The sequence below is a fragment of the Balaenoptera borealis genome (genome assembly GCF_965194805.1).
Source record: "Balaenoptera borealis genome assembly, chromosome: 1".
NCBI classification, from domain to species: domain Eukaryota; kingdom Metazoa; phylum Chordata; class Mammalia; order Artiodactyla; family Balaenopteridae; genus Balaenoptera; species Balaenoptera borealis.
In genome coordinates, this window is record NC_138860.1 from 63201515 (window position 1) to 63221984 (window position 20470).

At 44.6% G+C, this 20470-nt stretch overlaps 1 protein-coding gene across 1 annotated transcript in view; it reads left to right on the forward strand.

Annotated features, from left to right (window-relative positions):
• The window catches only part of GPA33 (glycoprotein A33), a 50452-nt gene that overhangs the window by 6294 nt on the left and 23688 nt on the right, over positions 1 to 20470 (forward strand). Inside the window, exons 2-3 of the mRNA XM_082360999.1 lie at positions 12036 to 12190; positions 15596 to 15812. Coding sequence (XP_082217125.1) covers positions 12036 to 12190; positions 15596 to 15812 — 372 coding nt within the window. The remainder of the gene's footprint in view (positions 1 to 12035; positions 12191 to 15595; positions 15813 to 20470) is intronic.

Genomic DNA, 20470 nt, shown 5'->3' on the forward strand with positions numbered 1-20470 from the left:
CCATTGTAAAGCAATTATACTCCAATAAAGATGTTAAAAAAAAATCTCAATTTCCTAATTTGTGAAATGGAGAAGGTAACCTATAATGTGTAAAAATGCACACTGTACCTCATTCGGTTATTAGGGATAATAAATGAGTTTGTCAACGTAAAGACCCTGGAACAGTGCCGGCCACATAATAAGCATTCAATAAATGCCAGTTATTTATTATTATTGTTGTTGTTATTAGTGTGGGCAAGTGTAAATTATAGGAAAGTAACTAGACTTTGGTGATCAATTGTCTGATCACTCTGTTCTGGCAGACATCTGCCAAGAGAATGAGAGTCACTGAGGATGAGGGATTTTGTCACCCCTCGCAAAGGCTGCTAGAGAAAACACCCCAGCTTGTGTACAGGACCAAGGCTCTTCCACTCTGGGAAATTTTTCAGCCACCAGACTCCATGAAAGATTTGATGTGATGGAAGGTACAGCTGCAGGAAAAGAGATACATAAAGAGGAGCCCACCAGGGGGAAAAAGTCTCTGAGAAGCTCTGCCCAGAGTCCCTAAAATCTTTGAAGACTTGATAAAAAGCACAAAACAACAACAACAACAAAAAAGCCCCATCTTCCTACAGCTAGAGAAAACCTCGAAGCTTAAATTTGAAAAACGTAGGAAAGTACTGCTTTTCACTGAGAAATAAAGGAATCCATCATCCTAAAATATTCCAGATGAGAAAAAAATTTTTTTTCTCCCCCATCTAAAAAAATATCAATAAGCTCATGGATGCTTCATCCATGGTAGGTTTTTGATGGGAACTAAGTTTCCAAGTTCTTGTCCTTTTGAGGTTGATCATGCCATTTAGAATCCTTCCCCTTGGGACCTTTGTTAGAGCCACAGTCCCCAGCAGGATAATTTTCCCTACATGCCTTAGACTTGTCCACTCTGATGTGCCATGATCCTGTTTGTCACACAGGTTCGGGGAGCTCCCTGGTATCTTCCCTGTCAGAGTGTGACCCAGTGCCACTTGCACTTCTAAGTGCACGCAGTGACCTGGCCCAGGCTGTGAGGTTTACAGGGCTCAGCCTCAGACATGTACATCTGATGAGAATCAGATAGAGAGTGGCCTTGTTCCCAGTTCATCTTGACCCCGAGAGGGTGGTATTCAGGCCAGAGCCAGAGTGGTATCAGCCGTTAAGTGCACTACAAGATGGGCAGCCTGGCCTTTCATCTGCTCCACGGTTGTGAGCCCCGTTGCCACACCAGTCCCCAGGACCTGGCTCCCACCTGGAGCTTGGGCATGACCTGCTGGTGCCTGAGCACAAGTCAGAAGCCAGTGCTCACAGGAGGGCTCATGTGCCTGTGGAATCACACTGGCTTCCTGTCAGAGCTGAAATCAGGATTAAAATGCTCCAGTTCCAGCTCCAGCCTTGAAGTGGGAAGGACGTAATGAATGGTCAGCTTAAGAGGGGTATGTGTGCAAAGGGGGAGGAGTGATGGTTTAGGGCACGGCTGGCAACCCAGACTGCCCATCACAATCACCTGGGGAGTAAAAGTGCAAATGCCCAGCCTCCCCCAGACCTTCTGAATCAGAATACTGAGGGGCAGAATCTGGGCATCCCTCTGATTGTGAAAAGTTACCCAGGTGACTCTGATGTGAAAGTCTAGGTTCAGAGTTGCCTTTTGGACCTTGAGGAAAAATAGGTTTAATGAACAGCCATCTCTGTGACTAGGGCTGATACTCTGCATGCGACCTGCAGCTCAGTTTTGCACCATCTCACTGCTTCCCTGAGTTAATGCCCAGCCTCTAAATTGGTGTGTTAACTTCTCACATTTTCGTGGGCATAGAAGTCATCTGGGGATCTTGTCAAAGTACAGATTGATTCAGTAGGTCCTGAGATGATGCATTTCTAACAAGCTCCCAAGTGAGGCTGCTGCTGCAGCAGGGACTACAGTTTGAGAAACAAGCCTCCAGGAAAGAACTGGTTCGTGGGCATGGCTGTGATCCTCATCTTGCCTTTTTGCCCTCCGGAGTCCCATCCCGGGGCTTCTTGGTGACCCAGCAACGCTGCTTACTGTGATGCTGGCCAGCAGGAAGGAAGCCTGGGGGAAAGTGCGCCTGGCTCAGCAGGTGCTTGTACTCCTGGCAGTTCCTCACCCTGCTAACCCCTCCTCCTTCTTTCCTGAAACACTCTATTCCGTCAGTTCCCATGACTCACCCTCTCCTGGTTATCCTCCGACATTCCTGGCCCAACCCTTTCATGTCTTCTCTGCAACTTCATGCTCCTCAGCCCACCATGAAATGTCAGAGCTCCCTCCACTCAGACCCCCTTCTACATCCACATCCACAGCTTTAGCTGACACCCATTTCAATTGACTCACAAATTTCTGTCTTCAAACCCAACCTCTCTCTTGAGCCATAGACCCATAAATCCAACAGTCCGCATGACTTCTCAACTTAGACATCTCAGAATCAGTTCAAACTCACAAGCTGAAAACAAAACTCATGGTCTTTGTCCCCATATCTGGGCCTTCGTCAGTGATCTCTGCATCAGTAAATGACACCCCATCCATCCAGGAATGAAAGCCACAAACCTAACAGTCATCCATTACAGTTTTCTATTCCTATGTAATAAACTACCCCTTAACTTAGTGGTAACTTAGTAACTGAAGACAATAATAAAAAACATTTATTTTGCTCACAAATCTGCAACTTGGATGGGGCTTGGCAGGGACAGCTAGTCCCTGTTCCCTGCAGTATCAACTGGAGTGAGTTGACTGGGGTTGGAAGACCCACTTCCAAAATGCTGGCTCACTGGCTGGCAAGTTGGTGCTAACTCCAGTTCCTCTCTTTGTGGACTTCTCCACAGGGAAGTTTGGGCTTCCTCGCAGCATGGTGGCTAGATTATAAGAGCAAACATCTAGAGAGACAGCAGGTGGAAGCTGCCAGTATCTTAAAGTCTGGGCCCAGATACTGATCCAGCATCTATTACCATACTTCCACCATATTCTATTGATCAAGCAACCACAGAACCCAGACTCAAGGGAGGGGATATGAGTCCTATTTATTTATTAATGTATTTATTTATTTTAAAATTTTTATTGGGGTATAGTTGATTTACAATGTTGTGTTAGTTTCAGGTGTACAGCAAAGTGAATCTGTTATACATATACATTTATCCACTCTTTTTTAGATTCTTTTCCCATATAGGCCATTACGGAGTATTGAGTAGAGTTCCCTGTGCTATACAGTAGGTCCTTATTATCCATTTTATACATAGTAGTGTGTATATGTCAATCCCAATCTTCCAATTTATGCCTCCCCCCACCCTTACCCCCTGGTAACCAGAGGAATTTCAAAGTATTTTGGGACCATATTTTGATGCCACCATATCACCCTTAACAGCTCCTTCTCCTTCAGCTACAAATTCAAGTCATCACTATGTCCTGATGATTTTAGCCCTCCAACATCTCTTGAGTCTGTTCATCTTTCTCTGTTTCCTCTGCCACCTCACCGATGTAAGCTGCCTCTCCTAAGCTACTTCCATAGCCTCCGACTGGCTTTGGGAGCCTGTTTTATCCCTTCTCCTATCTGCTGTCCACCCTGAAGCCAAACTGATCTTTTCAAATGAAATTATGACCATGTCGCTACCCTTACTCAAAGCTCTTCAGTGATTTCCCATTACTGTTAGGATAAGACTCATATCGCGAGGATAGATTCTCCTAAGTCACGTTTAGGCTCTATAAACCACTGAAATGTTCCCCCAAATCCCAATATTTCAGCACCTAGACTGCCTCCTATACCTTTACACCTTGAACATTACAAAAATGTTTGTCATATCACATCCTGAACTTCTTGGTCTGGAAAAATATTATCATCAGACCTACCTGTCGTGTCAACACCTTCCTTTCTGTCTAACCTTAAAAAATCACGAGTCCTTTCTCTCCATAAAGCCTTCCTAGGTAACTTTGGGCCCCAATGATTTCTTCCTGATTTGAATTTGAGGTCTCAACCACTTTTTTGACCCTCTGTTATACTGCTATTTAACCTTTCACCCACTTTTGGACTTGTTTTCCTAAGCAGCTTGGGGATAAGAACTACTGCTTATGCTTTTTTTTTTTTTTTCCCCCTTGGTATCATAGTTTCCAGAACAAGGGCTCACAATATATGTTTGGTTTTCTACTATCAAGTTATAACTTTCCGGTCCTCTTTTCCTCTCCAACTCTTTCCATTGAGTTCTCTCCTCAAATCTAAAACTCCCTTTAATCCAACTAGGGCATCCATCTTACCAAGCATTCTCAGATACTACTACTGACCTTTAAATTGTGAGACTCTACAACGTGTGCTAAACATAAACAACTAGATTCTTGTCCTTGGTGATTGGTTTTCGGGGGGCTGTTCTGCTCAGTTATCTCCTTTATAATTTTCCTTTCTCTCCCCTCCAAATCTAACTTAACTTTCTACCTGGACAACTTCTCCAAATAAGGCTTCTTTCCAACCAACATCTGACCTCTAACCAGCCCCACTGCCTCCCCCAGTTTCCATTTCTAAGCCCTGGTTCTCTTTTCTAAGACGGCCTCCTAAAAGCCCAGGGAAGGCAGCCCAAGTCCCACTCCCGCAAGACCACTAGCATTCTGGGGGCCAGGGGAGGAGAGACTAAATGAGGATGGGCCCGTGGAGGGGGGCACTGAGGAGTGGGAAGGGCTGGAGAAGGGGGCCCGTAGAGGGTGGCGACCACGACGCCCACAGCCGAGCCCCTAGCCCCACGGTCTGACCAGAACAGAGACTGCCGGGCACAGGAAGTGGGTACCCTGCCCCCAACATCCGGGACCGGAAGTGAGCGTTGCTGGGACACGGCCTTGGGGCGAAGGCCACTGGGGAGGGCTCTGTGTTTGGAGTGTGCCCTTGGATTCGCCTCCTTCATTTCCAAATTGGAAGAAACTTACAAATTGTGCTGATGTTGCAAATTGGCTACTTGTCCCTTTATGCTCCTCACCATATTCCTTGGGCTGAAATCAATCATCATACTCAAATTGTGATAACAAAAGTTGTATTGAGCAGGATGTTGTCAACCAAACCAGGAAACTTAGACAAGAGACTGGCTGAGAGCACTTGGCAGTGCCCTCCTTGCGATGAAGACTGGGATAAAGATTTGTGGAAACAGACCAGCACCCCATTTCTCTGGGGCACAGCCATCTAGTATAGTAACAATAGCCCTGCAAGCAACATAGTTATGGAATGTAAGCCTAATCTGGCTTCATGCACCTGCGTTCCCAAGTCTCTGCCTATGTTCTGCCTGGGGAAAAACAGTGGAAATCCACAGTAACTGAATATCTAGCTCACCAAATGCCAGACTCTAGAGGACTCTTGCTTCTTCCTGCTACCAGTGGGTTCTTCATTTTTCTCCTAATTTAATTATAGAAAGATAGACATCAGTGATTTTCTAACTGACGAGTACCTTTTCTCTCTCCCTCCTTTGAGTGCTCACTCATTTGATGCAAGAAAGAATTCTCTGTGTATGTATAGCTGATTCACTGTGTTATAAAGCAGGAACTAAAACACCATTGTAAAGCAATTATACTCCAATAAAGATGTTAAAAAATAAATAAATAAAGTGTATCCCTTATAGAAAGTCCAAAAAAAAGAACACTCATACTCAAAAGAACTGCTTGAAATAAATCATAGATTGTAGATAGCAAAAAAAAAAAAAAAAAAAAAAAAGACTTAAATTGCTGTCATGGCCTCTTAGACTTGGGCCCACCCCATATTTCTGGCTGCACTGGGAGTGGTATAATTTCGGAATTGCTTTGTAGGAGAACCTTGAGGGGTGAAGTTTGGCAGATAGTGAAATTTGTCCTAAACTTCCCTGATGGCACAAGTGTGATGTTTGTACTTGGCCTCTGTGTTTATTTGGAGTCATCATGGGAGGCTAAAGGATATCACACAGGGGGAATCACAACCCCCCCAAACCACCCCTTTGGTTCCATCTCTACACACTGGCTTGTTTTAGTTTCTGGAACGTGGCCCACCTTCTCCTGTGCCCTGACCTCTGCACAGTGCACTTCTCTCCCCCACTCACCTCTTCCCCTGTTTTCTTGTGGTTCCCTCCTGCTCATCCTCCAATGTCAACTCAAAAGGCCCTTCCTAAGGATGACCTCTCCTCCTCCCCAAATCCTCTGTAATATCCTGTCATTGAATGTGTACCACTTGTTACCATGGTGGTTTTACATTTGCCTCTGTGATTATGGATTTATTATCATTTGACTCACGCAGAGGATCAGACACCACGAACGCAGGAACTGTGTCTGTCTCTGCTTGCCCTTTTGTCCCCAGAGCCTGTCAGAGTCCCTGGAACAGGGGCATCCAGCAGCCATTTGCTGGGTGGGTGTTAATGAATGAGTACCTACCCTTTTGATCTCACCAGGCAGCAAGCTGGTTTACTCTCAGTGTCTCCTATCCTGTCTCTCTTTCCTTCCTTCTTACTCTGTCCTGCTTCTCTCCAAGCCTCAATTTCCTAATTGCATTTGTTTCTATCAACATTACCCATCGTTTCTAGGGATGGATGGATGAGAGGGGCTAATTAAGGAAATGGATTTGCCCTGCGTGTTAAAGGAAGAGAGTCACTCACCGTGTCTTCCCTCCCTCCCCGATGGCACCTGTGTTTTAGCAGGGACTTCAGCACCTTCACTCAGCAGCGGGCATTTCAGTATTGAGACAGCCAGTGGAGGACATACTTGACTTGGAGGTAAAGTTTAGTGGCTTCTCAAACTACCCCACCTTGGCAGCACTCAGGTTTTGTCTCCATGTCCTCCCTGCCTGCTGGGCTTGTCTCTGTTCCCAGATCGCTCTGTCCCTGGAGCAGCCCTCTCTGCCCAGGGCACCAACTGTCCCACTTGGCACCCACCTCCTTCCTGAGGTACCTTCCTCCCCTGCCACCAAGGGACCTTTGGGCTGCTTCCTCGTTCTCTGCCCTGGTGAGTCAGGGATGCCATAAACACCTGGCATGGGCAGAACATGGTGACAGACAGACGCTCCCACTTAGGACTGTCACAAAGTTCACTGGGAGGGAGGCATAAAATGTGGAGGGCAGGGCCCCCCGTCAGAGCTCAGTGCTCCACACCTGCCCACCGACTCCTCTCTACCTCTGTACACATGGGAACAGGTGACTCTTGCTGTGGGCAAGGCGAGTCCTCCACCTATGCCCTTCCCCACCCAGCCGGGGGTCTGGCTCCACCTGGCTTCTCCTCTATTTTCAGTCTCTTCCTTTCTGGGAGTTCCATCCCTATAACCTAGGAGCCTGCTTAAGTCTCTCCATCTTCCATCCCAGAGGGGACGAAAGAAACCTTCTCAAGATCTTTCATAGCCCTCTGGCTCCAGCTTTCCCATCTCCCCATGTTACGTGAGCTCCTTGACAAAATAAGCTGCCCTCACCTCTCTACTTCCTCACTTCCTGCTTGACATATAAAACTGTAACATGGCTTTATGGTTACAAGAGTACCGCATGTCTGCTGCAGAACATTTGGAAAATAAAAATACACAAAGAAGAAACCCATCATCCCAGAATCCAGAGATAACTGGTATTAATTCTGTATTTGGTATTTTTTCTTCTAAGAATTTGCTTCCTCTCTGTGACTATGTGGAAGTGGGATACTGTTGCATGTACAATTTTGCATCCTGCTTTACTCTCTTCTAGGCACAAGTTCAACATAATGAATTGAATCCCTTGGGGGCTATTTCAAGTCCCACCTCCTCAATAAGCCTTTCCATTAAAATCCTTCTTCCAGGTCCCTCCCCTCTCCACCCCCCCCCCAACCCCTACACTTCACTCCTTATCATTTGCACTTAACACTTAATTAGGCTCTATTAGGATGCTGGCTGACAGTGATGCTGGCTAACTGCTTCCTAGGCAGGGACTGTGTCATGAACCACTCAATAAATAAAGTCTTATTAGCACCCAGCTCTGTGTACATACCTTGGGGTGGGAACTAGCAAGCGATGGGTACAAGAGAAGTCTGAGACACAGACCCTGCTGGAAGGAGCTGCCATATGATGAGGAGAGATGGCCCGCACACATAGACCCACACTGACATGAGAATGACGTGTGCGTGGGGTACATGCTCCCTGAAGCGCTTCAGGGAAGCCAGTAAGGGCTGGAATGGTCCGGGTGGATTCCTGGAGGAGGCAGGGCATGAAGATGCCTCGGATCATTTTCCCAGGGCCTTGCGCTAAACTAGGGCTTTAGGAAAAATTCATTAAATTGACTGGAATTCATAGATTCCTAAAGATCCACGTTGAACAAAGAGTTCCTCAAACATCCATGGAGTCCTAACCCCCGTCCCCACCTCGCCATCCCTCCTCCCCCATCTGCCAGTCTGAGAGCCTACAGGAGTCATTCCCACCTTGTGGGGGGCAGGACAAACCAACATTCACGTGCGTGTGTGAGCTGCACCCCTTTCCCTAGAGACCAGCGCTTTCTCAATGTCAGAGCATGTACCTAGTCCTGGCGTGCGATGGGTCCCTTCTGGCCTCGGGCACCTCCTCCCTAACTAAGAATGTGGTTTCTCTGAGCGAATGGATTTTGCTAAGTGGAGGCATTCCTGCCAGTTTCCCAAGGGTTCCCATAATGTGCTGTGTACGCCTAAAGCCGCCAGTCCTTCGAGCACTTCATTATTCTCCTTGGATGTATTGCTTTCTGGTTAGCTCTCAAGAGACACTTTATTATCTTCTTAACAAACCTTAATTATTTACAAGCAATGCTGGAGGCTTCAAGCTGTATTTTCACACCCCACCCACTTAGGGAAGTTAAACGACCTTTCCCATTTCCATCTGGGGCCACTTGCAGACTTGGCATCCCCTCTCTGGGCTCCTTTTGTTCTTTATTTAATTTTTTTTTTTTTTTTTTTTTACATTTTCTAACAATGTGTAAGGTAAGTTCTTCAACCAAGTTTCTCTGGTTGCAAATCCTACCCATCTTTTAAACTTAAGTTCTCTAGAACTCATTCAGTGTGCTGTCCAAGAGCACTTATTTGAGCATCTCCTATGTGTTAGGCAGTTTTTTGAGCCCTGAGGATATGAAAAGGAAGGAAAAACAGTGTAGCAGAGCAGAAGGATATGACAATATAGAATGCTGGCATAGTTCTTGCTTATGTGCCAGGATGAAGGTTGTGCATGCTAAATATGTTGTCATCCAACCCTCACAACAACCTTGAGTTAGATAATATTATTATCCTCATTTTATTGTCGAGGAAACTGAGGCACAGAGAAGTTAATTAAGTTGTGCAAGGTTACACAGCTAGGAAAACTAAGAATGAGGATGCCAGCCTGGGCAGTTTGGCTCCAGCGTTTGCGCTCTTGGCCACTCTGCCATATGTAATAAACTCTCATGAGAGAGTACTAGGATGAAGGTACTCGTGGGTGGTACCCATGGCACAAAGGACAGAGTCATCTACTCTGCTTGAGAGCCTTTGGGCGTTTTCTCTAGGACAATGTATGTGCTTAAAATTTCTTCCTCAGCAAACTCCTATCATGCTGTGAGATTTTGATTCCTTCCTTGCAGGTGAAAGCACCTGCTCTTCCAATCTGTATACCGTTGGGAAGGTTAACACATCACTGAACTATTTGTTTTTAACACCTTATAGTGAATTAGCTTATCAGATGGATGGTCTTCATGAATATCAGAAGAACTCAGCCTTGAGAAAAAAAGGAGAGTGGGGAGGGAGCAGGAAAGAAAGAATACCTCTGGAGCATGAGGGACACAGCTGTTGGCAGCAACAGGATGGGAGAGCTGCAACTACTGGGGAGAGGGTGGGTTCTGGCAACTGGAAAGAAGATACCCAGTGTAGATCTGTACAAACAAGTAGAAAGGGAGGTTGTTGGAAGGCTCTAGAAGCAAACTTCTCCACTTCCTAGTTTTCTGATGATGGATTAGATGTCCCACCTGGTACTTTTGTCTCATCCACTGAGTAGGATGCAAAGATTCCACAGAACAGAAAAACAAGGGCCACAGAGCTAATAAACAGTAAGCCTATAGAAAGAGGTGAAAGGAACTGGGTTTATTACAGTTTATTACAGAACGGCGGGTGAGAAAGTTGGTGATTGCAAACATCAGAATCCTCTGAGCTTATGACGGGAAATTACTGAGAAGTTAAGCCAGATGTCTTTGCTGCCAGTGATGTCAAAAAAAGAGGATACTGACTGAATCAGTGAGAAGGATTTGATTAGCTGTGGAGGATTTACAGTGATGGCTGTTGGCATGAAGGTCTTAAACATAGGATAAATTCTCATCTAGGATTATGGAAAATGTAAGTGTGTCTCAGGGCACCAGATCAGCCTTTAAAGATCCTTCTCAGGTTTACAAATAGCATTTAAATAGTGCTCTATACTTGTTCGAGATTTTTTCCTTTTCTTTATGAGTTCTTTCTCATCCATTCATTTCAATCTCTTCCCTCACAAATTAACATAAAATGACTTTTACTCCCTTTTGTAGTGGTCTCTAAAATTGATCTATTCTTTAGTTATAATCATTAGTAATTATTATTCCTTTATGATAGTTCACCCATGGTGGTGGTAGGAGGTTATCTCTTGTGATTATCTTCTAACTAAGGATGTGCCTCAACAAAAGACTATGGGATGAGAAAGTGGAAGTTATTTGATATGAACATATATAAAGAGAATATATTGAACACACATATATATAATGTAACTGTCATATGTTGAGCACCGATTATGGGTCAGGAATCATTGTAAACAAAGTACACATTTCATGTTATTTAATCTTCAAACAACCCATTTTTCAAGTGAGGACCCTGGCACAGAGAGCTTACGTAAACTGCTCAAGGTTATGCATTTAGTATATAAAGGAACTGGAATTCCGATGGACGCATTCTAGCTCTGGAGCCTGTGCATTTAAACTCAATGCTATGCTACTTCCTGAAATGGCCATAGAGAAGTTGTGTACTAAATATGGACTGGTACAGGAGTGGCCCAAGATAGCTGCATAGAAAGACCCTGAGCTCACCTCCTCCCACAGACACACCGAATCTACACCTACATATAGAGCAATTCCTCCTGAGGAAGATCTGAGGGCTGATTAAACAGCTACTGCACATAGAAGGACAACATAGAAATGGGTAGGAAAGACAGAGATGTTGTATCCATGGGAACCCAATCCCCAACACAGCAACCTGCAGTAAGGAGGGATATTGCTGATGGGCCTGAGTACGAAATTGCCCACCCTGGGAAACAGCATAAAAATCAGCAGTTTAAAGGGTATCCAGACTATATAGGAAGGAAATCCATTTACTAGAGCTTCTGCCAAATGGGCGTCACTCACACTGTAGTCATAGGTCCACCCAGATTCAAGGGGTGGGGACATAGACCCTACCTCTTGACGGAGGAGAGTCAAAGTCACATGGTAAGAAGAATGTATGTGATGAGAGATACTGATGTGGCCACACTCTTTTTCTCATCTTTTTTCTGATAAACTTATATAGAATAAATTCCCCTGGGAGAACCCTCTCTCTCTTTACCTTGACTTAATCTTATTCATCAACTTTCTTACCATATTTAAGCACTCCATAAATATTTGCTAAATAAATGAATAAATCATCATCATCACAACAAAAAAGACAGTGGGAAATATTTATTGAGAGCGCTCTATGTGCCAGGCATTAAGCAAAGCATTTATACATATTATCTCGCTTAATTCTCCCAACAGCTCTGAGAATATTAGTGTCCCTTTTTATAGATGAGAACTGAGGCTGACAAAAGTTTACACAGTGTGTAAGAGGTGGGGCTGAGGTGCAAAGCCAGGCTTTTACCCATCACACAACGCAGTTAACTTTGTTGAGATGCTGTGGGATGGGGACAGGGTGAACCAAGGTACACGTGTTTGTCTTCACCCCGGGCCTGGAGGAGAACAGCTGGCGTGCCGTGGCCGAGATCTCAGTTGTAGTGTGTCTAGCTGTGGCTGGAAGAGCGTCACTGGCCATTCCCTCTGAGGTCCAGTGGGCAATGAGTATGAATGCCCATGTCAGTTACTTCCCACTTTCTTTCCAGTCTGGGTGACTGTCCACGCCATCTCTGTGGAAACCCCAAAGGATGTTCTTCGGGCTGCTCGGGGAAAGAGCGTTACCCTTCCATGCACCTACCAATCTTCCTCCCTCGACCGAGAAGGATTTATCCAATGGGACAAGCTTCTAAGGAGTCATACGGTAAGGATCTTTAAAAAGTTGGGAGCATCATGAGTACCACCTGACCATGACCCCTTGGAGGATAAACACTACAAAGCCATTCAATAAATGTTAGGCAGAATAAACCTAGTTAGCGCCCAGGCTGGGATGGGTGGGGAGGGAGCAGTGAATGTTGGACCCGGGGAGGGCCGTATTATGCCACCTCTAGTGTGAAAGAGTCACCTTCCCCAAAACATCTTTCTGTTGGTCAGTCTCAGATGACGTAAACTATATCATTCCTTTTGATTAGCATAGCGCTCTCCCTTGAGGCCAAATTTTGTTATAGTTTTTTCCTGTTTGGGTTCTTTTGGGGACTATGGGAAGATTTTATTTTCTGTTTTGGAATAGATAGTAATCCCATGGTTCAAAAATTAAAACATCATGAAAGTGCACATTGAGAAGTCTCATTCCTACGCCTGCCCCTCTTGTCCCATCTACCCAGTTTCCATCCCCTAATCCTTCTATCTCCCCGTCCTCCCCAGCAAGGCTAATTTTCACTGGTACTGGTTCTTTGGGGCCAGCATTTATTCTGATTGATTGGTATCTCTGCTACAATCATTCAGTATTGTGAATATCACTTTTGGCTAAGATTTAGCTTCTTGTGTATCCTTCCAATGATTCTTTATGCCAATTCAAGAAAATGTGAATGTATATATTCACACACATGAAAATCCATCTACTTTTGACCCTAGAATCCCAGTTCCCTATTCCCCTCACCAAAGGCAACCACTATTACCAGATTTGGGGGTGGACTTCCATAGATGCTCCACATGTATACCAATCACACACAAACATAGACATATATTTACATATATGTATATGAATATATATGTTTATATAAACTACATGCATACTGTCCTCCACTTGGCTTTTCTTCCTCTTAATATACCTTGGAACTCTTTCCATATGTCAGTACATTTATATCTATCTCATTCTTTTTTAAATATTTGCATTAAGTATCACATTTTATGAATGCTCTATATGTACCAATGATGGACATTAGGTTTGTTCCCTATATTTTGCTGCTACAAATAATGCTGCAATAAATATCCTTATATATATGTCTCTAGGTATATTTTAAATATTATTGTAATTATTTATAAATATATATTTATATATAAGATAAATTATTAAAAATGAACTTCTGGTTCAAAGGCTATGTGAATTTAAAATTTAGATAAATAATGTCAAATTACTTTCCTTGGATGTCAGACCAATCTTCATGTTCACCAACAACAGTGTAGGCACCTATTTCTGTAACACAGAGTAGTCTCAAACTATTTGATATTCGCCAATTTGATGAGTGAAAAAGTATCTCATTATTGATCAAATTCACATTTCTTTAACTGTAAGAAGAGGAACATCTATTCATAGTTTTTTTTTTTTTTTGGCCACGTGTGCAGCATGTGGGATCTTAGTTCCCTCCAGTGGGATGGAACCCATGCCCCATGCAGTGGAAGCATGGAGTCTTAGCCACTGGACTGCCAGGGAGGTCCCTATTCATAAGTTTTAAAGTGGGTTCTACTTTTAAAATGCACACATGCCTGGCATTAGATCCCCAACTACTCAGAGTGAAAGCATTTAGCTTTTTCCCTGACAGAAAAGAAAGGGGAACCCAGGACACCCAAGTCCTAGAGCAGCAGGGCCGATGAGAAAGGAGAGCAAATCTTGGCCTAAGGCACCTTCTTGTCTGTTGCCCAAGGCACCCTGATGGGACAGAGCACATGTCCTATCTGTTTCCAGAACCCCAGGAAAAAACCTAGAGAGGTCAGCTGCTGCCTTTAGCTTGTAGAAACTGAAGACACGTTCTTTCACCGTCACATGTATTCAGCAAACAAGACATTAGGTCTCTGGCAGGCACGCTTCTGAGTGCTGAGATAAATACTAAAGATCTTTTGTTGACTGATGGATCCCTCACTTCCTAAAGGATTTGAGGCAATCCTGTTGAGAGCAAGCAAGGGTGCAGAGAAAGGGATTTAACCTATGCCCTCAAGGAGATTATTGTGACAGGTCCTAGCAAGGGTTGGGGGGTGACCTGGGGGAGATCCCAGGAGGGGGAAGCCTTAGGATAGCTGTGATTGGGAGGAAGGTTGGGGCATGAAGAGTCCTTGGCAGAGCCAGTAGGTCAGAAAAGAACTGAGCTGGGAAAGACCAGCATCCACAGATGGGTCCACAGCCCAAGACAGGTCTTCATTGCCGACCTTGTTGCTCCTCCCCATCTCAGCCAAGCTTCCTGAGTTATCTGCCCCTACCAGGGTTGTTGCATGTGGTTGGGCAGATTATGCACTTGGGTACCCAGCCCAGGGCGCCTGACCGCCATTAGCTTGGCAAAGGTGTGTCTGTCCAACAACTAGAGCACCTTTTCCTGATTTGCATAAAGAGCATGCCCAGGCATCAGACCTGACACTATGTCTCCACACTCTCTTCCCTGCCCGGCATGGTCTGCCTTCCCCCCCTAATGCTCCACCGAAATCACCAGCAGCTTCTCTTTTGTTAAATTCAGTGCGCTGATTCAGTCCTCATCTTATGTCATTTCTCCCTAGCTTTTCCAACTATCAACCACTTTCCTATCTTGGAATCTCCCTCCCTTGGCTCTCTGGTAGCCTCGTCTTGGCTTTTGCTCGTATCTCTCTGACCTCTCTCTGACCTTTCCAAATGAAGTAACCTGGGGACTTGCCATTTCTCTACTCATTTACCCATGGCTCGATGCCATCTGCTTTGCATATATTATCTACTTTAACTCTCACAAAAATCCTATGATACAAGTGTTATTATCATTATCTCCACTTTGTAGATGAAGAAATGGAGTCATAGAGAGGTCAGCATTTTGCTCAAGGTCATAGAACTAGTAAGTGGCAGAACTGGGATTTGAATTGAGGCAGTCTGGTTCAAAAGTAGTGATCTTAGCTAGTACCATGTTCTGTTTGATAAATGATAAGTATATCAATGAATAAACAAATTCCAAAGGCGAGAGTCAAATGAATAAAGGGGGCTTGGAAGCCAAGGATGGCTACCTAGCACAATGCCTGCACATAGTAGGTGTTCAATAAATATTGGTTGACTGAATGTCTGAGAACAGACAATGAACTAAAATGGAACGGGTAAGAGGTGCCAGAGGTTACAAGAGGTGAAAGCCTCACTCACACGTGCTCCTCTGGTATGAACTGCCTACCTGCCCCAGGCTTTCAATATTTTCACTAAAAACATATATATACATCATAAGAGGAATCCACAAATGGACACCATGCATAGAGCTCTTTGTTCTGCAGGGTTGGTGTGTCAGTGCACCTGGGCCTGGGAATGGTGGATGAGGGTAGTCAGGACAGCCTGAAGCATCACGCCACGGCCTTAGGCCGAAGACCAAGTGGTATTTCTTCTTCCTCACAGGAAAGGGTGCTCATCTGGACATTTTCGACCAAAACCTACATCTACGGTGAACTTTATGAGAACCGTGTCAATGTATCGAGCAACGTCGAGCAGTCAGACGCCTCCATCACCATTGACCGGTTGACCATGGATGACAACGGCACGTACGAGTGCTCCGTCTCGCTGCTCTTGGACCTGGATGGCGTCTCCAAGTCACGCGTCCGCCTCTTGGTCCTGGGTGAGTGTCTCCTTCTCCTTCCTGGGGTGGTAGGAAGAGGGGCGGTGCGAGGAGCAGGGCACCCTGGTGGTAAGGTAAAGCCAGGGAGCAATGCCTGACCAGGAGCTAAGGCTCCTCCCCTCGCCCCATCCGTCTGGGGGGTTGGAGTGCTGCTCCTCCCCCTGGAACCAAATACTCTTCTGTCTGGGCACACAGCTCCCCAGGGCCAAGGTCAGGGCTGATTTGGAGTGGTCCCTGGGGCTCAGCCTTGGAGAGTCTGTCCCTGCTCTGTCCAGTGCTCTTTCCTTCACACCAGCTCCTGCCTCTTTCATGCCAAACTTACTAAACAGAAGAAAAGGGGAAATCCTAGATCCTACTGTAAAGACTCTCACTGCCTTGCTTTGATGCTGGGGGCCAAATAATGACTCTCTTACAGGTCAGGCATCTTTCCCAGCCCTAAATTCAGCTCAGCAGTAGAAGCCCTTCACACCACCATCTCCCCACCCCTCCGCTCCAACACACCATTGATCAGGTTCTACTGCTTCTGAAATATGTCCCGTGATAACATTCTTTCTACACAACTAGCTTATTATTGGAGTTTATAGTTTTGGAATAATTGAACAATCACCTACTCTTAGTATCTTCATTTTGCAGATGAGGCCAAGAGAAAGTAGACACCTGACTCAACGTCAAACAGTTACTGGAAAAACTTTAGTGAGCACCCAGCCTGTGTCTGCTCTAAGAAATGGCCCCCACTGTGGGAGGTAGCAATACTTTAAAGCAAAGCAATGGATCATGTTTCCTTCATTTTTTCCCCTTTACACTACATAGTGGGATTGTATTTTTAATTACATAAGGTGGCTGCCTGGGTTTTTGAATCATTGTAGTGAGTCAAACAATAAAGCCCTGAATAAAGAATAACCTCCTCCTTGCACCCTACTACTAACAAGGTGGCCAAGGCTAGTACTTGTGTGTATTCTTCCACACTCTTCTCTTCTCTTTTCAACACACACACACTTCCTTTTTGTTTCTTTACTTTTCTTTAAAAAAAAGATATCATATTATAAAGATTATTCTGTAACTTTTTCTTAATATTTCATGCACATTTCTCCAGATCAATGCATACAAATCTACCTATTAATAGAATACATTGCCGTGCATGGATGTACTATGATTATTCCAGTGTCCCATACTGATGAGCATTCTCAGGCTGTTTCCATTTTTTTTTTTTTTTGTACCAACAATACTGACTATATATATATATATGTATTCTTTCACTGTGTTATCTTTGTTTCTATTGGATAGATTCTTAAAAGAAGGATTTCTATTGCTTAACATCATTAGGCATCAAGGAAATACGAATTTAAAAAAGTAGAATTTCTAGGTCAAGGACTATGCCTTCATTAAACGTTACTCCATACCGGCAAATTACTTTTCCCCAAAGCAACTACTACTGTCATGAGCATTATGTGATCATGTCTGTTTTCCTATATTCTTACCAGTACTGAATATTATCAATCTTTTTAAGTTTTGTAAATTTTGTTAATTTGCTAGGTGAAAAAAAAATCAGTTCAGTCCAAGTCAGTATTTTAATTTAACATCCAATAAGCTTCACACCTCTCCTTAACTTTGTGTTGACCCCCTAAATCTTGGGGCCCAGCAGTGGAATAAGGGCTGGGTCTGTCTTCTTACTCTCCTTAGTCCACCTCCTCCCACCCCCACTTCTGGCTCCTCTGAGGTCATGGCCAAGGGAGGGAGTGTTAAAGGGAAAAAGGCAAGGCCATGTTCACCTAGCCAGGCCACTTACCATTTTCTCTTGGCTAACCCCAATCATAGCAGACATCCCACTACTGCTTCTTTTGTGGGGTGCATTAGTGGGTCCTTCAGCACCCCCCAGGGATCCACCTGACACAGGCAGTGTGCGCACCCACCGGCCAGACTCTCACATCCGCCACCCTTTTCCACCCTCCCCTGCTTATGGCAACTCCCTCCTGCTCTCCGCTGTACACTCTGGGCTCCCCTTGATCCAGCGAGCAGCTCTCTGGGACCGAGTCCCTTCAGTATGACAAGAATCAGCCTCCATCATTACCCTCCTAAAGCTTGCATCAGGGAGGGCAGATCCCTCTCACTGCTGCACTCTCCTCACCCGACCATTGCAGTCTGCTCCAGCCAGCTTCTCTGGGCAAGGGGCACGCACCATAGTCTGTCCTCAGCTACCCAGGGACATCTATAAAGCCCTTCCATCATCACGCTCCAGGAGTAGCGCTGCAGGGACTTACCGATTTCTGTCCCTCAGTGAACCTCAGCCAGGAGTGAGAGATGCCAGCTCTCAACAGCAGACAACCCCATTCTCCATGTGGGATTCTCTTGGTTCCTCCCTGGCTGGGCCTGAGTTGCGGGGAAATACCTCCTTCCCTTCCCCTAAGAGAAGGGGGGAGATGCTCATGGATCCCTATTCCTGAGAATCCTCTTTAAAGAAATCTCCTCCCAGATGAATCTCTAGCCTTCTGGGTGAGGGTAACTGTTAATCAGAGGATTTGCTCTTGGGAAGGTCACTGGGATGTTTCTCATGCCTCTCCTCAGTACTTACCATTCAGAGTCTCAACCTGAAGGTTTTAGTGGAAATTCTGAGACACAGGAGAAGCCCCCTCTGTATCCAGTTGATGTTTTCTGTTATGGATTTAGGGTCTCTTGTCTTGCACAGGTCTCCCACTACCACCTTTGAGGTTATAAAAATGAACTTAATGTTTTTTTCTTATGTCTGTAAGTCTTATTTTTTATCCTTAGATTTTGTTTTATCTGGAATTTATTTTTAAACATAGGATTCTAAGGGTCTTTGTTTTCTTCCGAATGGATAGCCAATTACATCAGCATCGTTTGTTATATCAAAGAAACAACTATTTTCCCACTGGAATCCCAGCTTTGTCACATATTAAGTTCTTACATATACATGGCTGTTTTTTACTCCTTATTTTATTTATTTTCCTTTTGATTATTCCTATGCCAATATCATTTGCTTTTGATTGCAGTATGTCTGTTGTCTGTAGTCAGTGTTGAGATACACAGACATACAGACGCACGGACACACAGACACATACACACACACACACATATATATTTAGAGTTATCAGTATTTGTGTAGTTGGCTTTTAAGGTCTGGCACTGTGTACTATCTTCTCTTACTAAACTTTTCCAAAAATTGTTGTCAGTTTTTACACATTTATTCTTTCATATTAATTTTAAAATCACTTTGCTTAGTTAAAAAAAGTTGGTTGGAATTATATTCAGTTTACATTTTAATTTGCAAAGGAATGACATTTTAATGATATTAAGGAAGATGGTATATCAGATTTTCTGACCTTCAAAATTGGTGAATCTCTAATGATAGAATTCCAGACTTTCTGTGGCCAAATGAGGATTAAGGTGTTTACTTAGTTGTATAGGAGGAGGGCAGGAAACTGCACCCATTCCATGTAACCAAATAGCCAATCTCTCTGGGTCTTCCTGCTCTGAAAACCAAAGGGATCCCTCTTAAATGGAGGGAAAACTACCATCAACTTCCAATGACCTTTGCCTGTATAGAGTTGTTATAGATAACACAAATTCACAATCATAACAGCTATCATTTATTGAGGGCCTGCTATGTGCCAGGCATCTCACTAAGTGCTTTATGGATATGATCTCATTTAACCTTTGCAATACATCTGTGAAAGTGGGTATTAACACTCATATTTAATAGAAGGGAACACTGAGACTTGAGAGGTTAAATGACCACTAGAAAGTGTCCAAGCTTTGATGGAAATCAAATCCAAAGCTCTTCACCGTTCCACCCTGTAAGTCTGCCATTCCCAACCAGCAATCCTTCCAATTCTGGATGATTCCCAAACTCTTCTAGGTTTACCTATCGGTGTACTCTCTCTTTCACTCTATGGCAGATGTAGACTTGCCAGTATGTTTAATCATGTCACAGCATTAACTTGTGTTTTTCCCTTCCTGAGCCCATGCCAGCGAAAGAAGGTTGAAGGGGCAGAGCAATGCTAGCCCTGGATGTGCCCATTGCCTTCATTTGTCCACAGGGCATGCCCATCTTGGAAACATCACTCATTGAAAACTGAGATTCTGTAATTGCTCTTCCACACTGAGGGTCTCAGCTTAGGGTCTGGGACACTGAAGCTCTGCCACCCTGTGAGGGCATGTATGTTTATTTCAGGGTTTTCATGGGGAGCTCTGATGGTCTTAGAGCTTTAGGAACATCCTCCCCTAACCTCATGCACAAGGCTGACACCACCACATTTTATCATCTTATAGCTTTTTTTTTTTTTTTTAACTTTTTGGGTTTATTTATTTATTTATTTATGGCTGTGTTGGGTCTTCGTTTCTGTGCGAGGGCTTTCTCTAGTTGCAGCAAGCGGGGGCCACTCTTCATCGCGGTGCGCGGGCCTCTCACTATCGCGGCCTCTCTTGTTGCGGAGCACAGGCTCCAGACGCGCAGGCTCAGTAATTGTGGCTCATGGGCCTAGTTGCTCCGCGGCATGTGGGATCTTCCCAGACCAGGGCTCGAACCCGTGTCCCCTGCATTGGCAGGCAGATTCTCAACCACTGTGCCACCAGGGAAGCCCTTATAGCATTTTTACAGCTGTGTTTTAGTTGCCCCAGACTAGGTGGAGTGCCATGATGTG